General features: G+C 51.1%; 1 protein-coding gene across 4 annotated transcripts in view; it reads left to right on the top strand.

Annotated features, from left to right (window-relative positions):
* Positions 1-2,610, top strand: part of LOC105890081 (trichohyalin-like) — a 125,515-nt gene extending 122,905 nt beyond the window's left edge. For all 4 annotated transcript variants that reach the window (XM_031583512.1, XM_031583513.1, XM_031583514.1 and 1 more), the window contains one exon: positions 1,037-2,610. In XM_031583512.1, the coding sequence (XP_031439372.1) occupies positions 1,037-1,492 (456 nt within the window). In that variant the 3' untranslated portion in view covers positions 1,493-2,610. The remainder of the gene's footprint in view (positions 1-1,036) is intronic.
* The last annotated feature ends 433 nt before the right edge of the window (positions 2,611-3,043 follow it).

Raw genomic sequence — 3,043 nt, 5'->3', positions numbered from 1 at the left:
TAATGGCTGTCGATTAATGCCTCCTAAATGCCAAACCTGTTTATCCCAGTGTGTCTTGAATGGTGTTTGTGTGTGTGTGTGTGTGCATGAATGTATGCGTGTGTGAGGTCTGTGTTTGTGTATGGGTTTCCTTGTATGCATATGTGAGGCACGTGTGTGTGAGTGCGTGTGTGTAAGCGTGTGTATGTGTGTGTGTGTACGCATGCGTATGTGTGTGTGTGTGTATGTGTGAGTGTGTGTGTGTGTGTGTGTGCGCGTACGTGTGTATGTGTGTGTGTGTGTGTGTGTGTGTATGTGTGGGTGCGTTCGTGTGTATGTGTGGGTGCGTGCGTGTGTATGTGTGTTGGTGTGTGTGTGCGCATGTGTGTGTGTGTGTGTGTGTGGGTGTATGTGTGTGTGGGTGCGTGTTAGGCCCGCGGGCTGTCAGGAGTTGATCAGTAAAGCGATGAGGCGAGAAAACACCAATTGCAACCTTCATTAGCGCTGAGAGTGGGTGTGTGCGTGGAACAGCATCTGCTCAGGCCTGCTCTGCCCACGGCTGGAGTGTGTGTCCGAGGGAAGTGTGTGTGTCATTCCCCTTCTGCCATTCACATGCCTCATTTTTTGTCTCGTCTTCCCTCCTTCTTCCTCTTCCTCTCTAGTCAGACTGTCACTGTTTTCATCCGTCTGTCTCACACTGTCCCACTCACTTCCTCTTTTTGTGTATCTCTCACACACTCACTCACTCCCTCTCTCCCTCTCTCTCTCTCTCTCTGCGTCTCTCTCTCTCTCCCCCTCTCTCTCTCTCTCTCTCTCTCTCTCCCTCTATCTCTCTCGCTTTCTCTCTTTCACCATGTCTCTTCCTCTCTCGCTCCTTCTCTATGTGCTCTCGATTGCTGTCTCCATCTCTCTCTTCAAGACCGCTTGGGGGCACACACACACACACACACACACACACACACACACACACACACACACACAGAGAGAGACACACAGACACTTAATGAATCTTAATGAATGTAAAAGTGTTGTAACTGTGTGTTCCCCCCTCCTGCAGCTGTGTACCCTGAGTGCGGAGCGGGACGAGCAGCACACACAGCTTGTACGGGAGCGCGGGCGACGGAAACAGATGGAGCTCCAGCTGCTGAAGGGAACCGGAACAGACACAGACACAAACCGCCATCCCCACCCCCCTCCGCCCAGCCTCCAGAACCACCAGCGCAGCCTCTCTCACAACGCCCTCCACCTCCCCTCTTCATCCACCCTCTGCTGCCCCGCCGATCTGGAGGTGGAGGGGCGGCGGGACCCAGGGGGAGCCCGGCTGTGGCGTTCCCGCTCGGCCCAGAGGCTGGAGGATCCCTGGACTCTCCTGACAGGGAAACCGCTGATCCGCTCTGTTCCGACCGGCCCGACCCTCCGAGACCAGACCCAATCAGAACCTGATCACGACCTGGCTCCACATTTCACCCTGGGGCAGGGCCAGATCTCCACAAAGGTCACGACCTGCCAGTGACCTGTGACCCCTCCCCCGTGCCACAGCTTACCTCCTCCTCACCTTGCACTCACTCCTGGGGTTGACCTGCTGCCTCCGCAGAGGTCAGGACCTGACCTGAGGGGACCCTCAGCTCCACCTGTGGCCAGAGGGGGGGGCGGGCTGCAGCAACACTGAGAGACCCAGCACCACCACACTCACTTACTCCACACACACTCAGAGCGGACTGTGGGAATGGTATAGAGACAGCTCCTAAAGAGTGTGCGTGTGTGTGTGTGTGTGTGTGTGTGTGTGTGTGTGTGTGTGTGTGTGTGTGTGTACGCGTGTTCGTGTGCGTGTGTGTGTGTGGAGGCAATACATTTCAATGTCATTTGATGCAATACAGTTCAATGTCACATCATAGTTTCTCATTACCTCGTGCGTGTATGTATATTTATGTGTGTGTGCTTTATGTGCTGCTGTGCGTGGTGATGTTTCAGTCTCACACAGTAACACACACACACACACACACACACACACACACACACCGAGGCACTTTTAATTCATCAGTCGTTAGTGGTCAGTTAGGTGTGTGTTCCTGCAGTGTGTGCAGGCGCGGCCCGAGGGTCCATATTTCACACGGAAACGAGCTCTCGTCCGCGCCTGCTGATTCCTCTCATAAATAAGAGAGGAGATGAATCACGGAGCCACTCTGCCACGCCAGTCCAGTCCAGCATGCTGATAATAACACATTGTTATTTCACGTCCATTTGTATCGTCGCGTCGTGTCCCGTCCCCACGCGCGCTCGCTCGCGCCCATTTCTCAATCTTCACTTAAAGTGCTGCTTCCCCCCGCCGCTAATGAAAGCCTCTGATGGTGGTGGCTGATGACTGACCGTACAATCATTTTTCAAAAGTCTCATGAAAATACAGAGCAGCTTTTATTATTTCTTATTTATGTTGTTTTTCTCCTTTTCTTACCTGTTTGGACCAAAAAAGGTAATTCCAATTGTGATGGAATTTCATGGGCTTTATTTGGTTTGTATATTTGTCTCTGTGTGTGTGTGTTTCTGGACTGTTTATGGAAGAGTAGGTTGATCTCCACCCTCTGTACCTTTCTTTTTGTGGCAGAGTGTGGATTAATAAACAAATCAGCCCCATCGCCGTGGAGATGTTATTTAGAAATCAAGCAAAACATAAATAATCAAACATGGCGCGCCGCTCACATAATGAGTTTCTCAGCACCATGAAAAACAACTGATTGCTCCTCCTTGCATGCCATTTGATCTTTCAATGATCTCCTGCTGCACCTCCCCTTCTCTCTCTCACACACACACACACACAGGCATACACACACACACACACACACACACACACACACACAGGCATACAATCACACTCAGACATACACTCATGCTCACAAACACCTGTATACAAAACATATACATATGTTCACACATATCCATACACACATATCCACTCACAAACACCCATGAATACACACATACCCACAAACCCATACACATATGTACACACAGAAATACACATATACAAACACTCCCGCGCACAATCCCACACACGCACAAAACAGCC

This window comes from Clupea harengus, chromosome 17 (assembly GCF_900700415.2).
Source record: "Clupea harengus chromosome 17, Ch_v2.0.2, whole genome shotgun sequence".
Classification (NCBI taxonomy): Eukaryota; Metazoa; Chordata; class Actinopteri; order Clupeiformes; family Clupeidae; genus Clupea; species Clupea harengus.
Note: the sequence above shows the minus strand (reverse complement) of the source record. Positions and strands in the feature narration are given on the sequence as shown.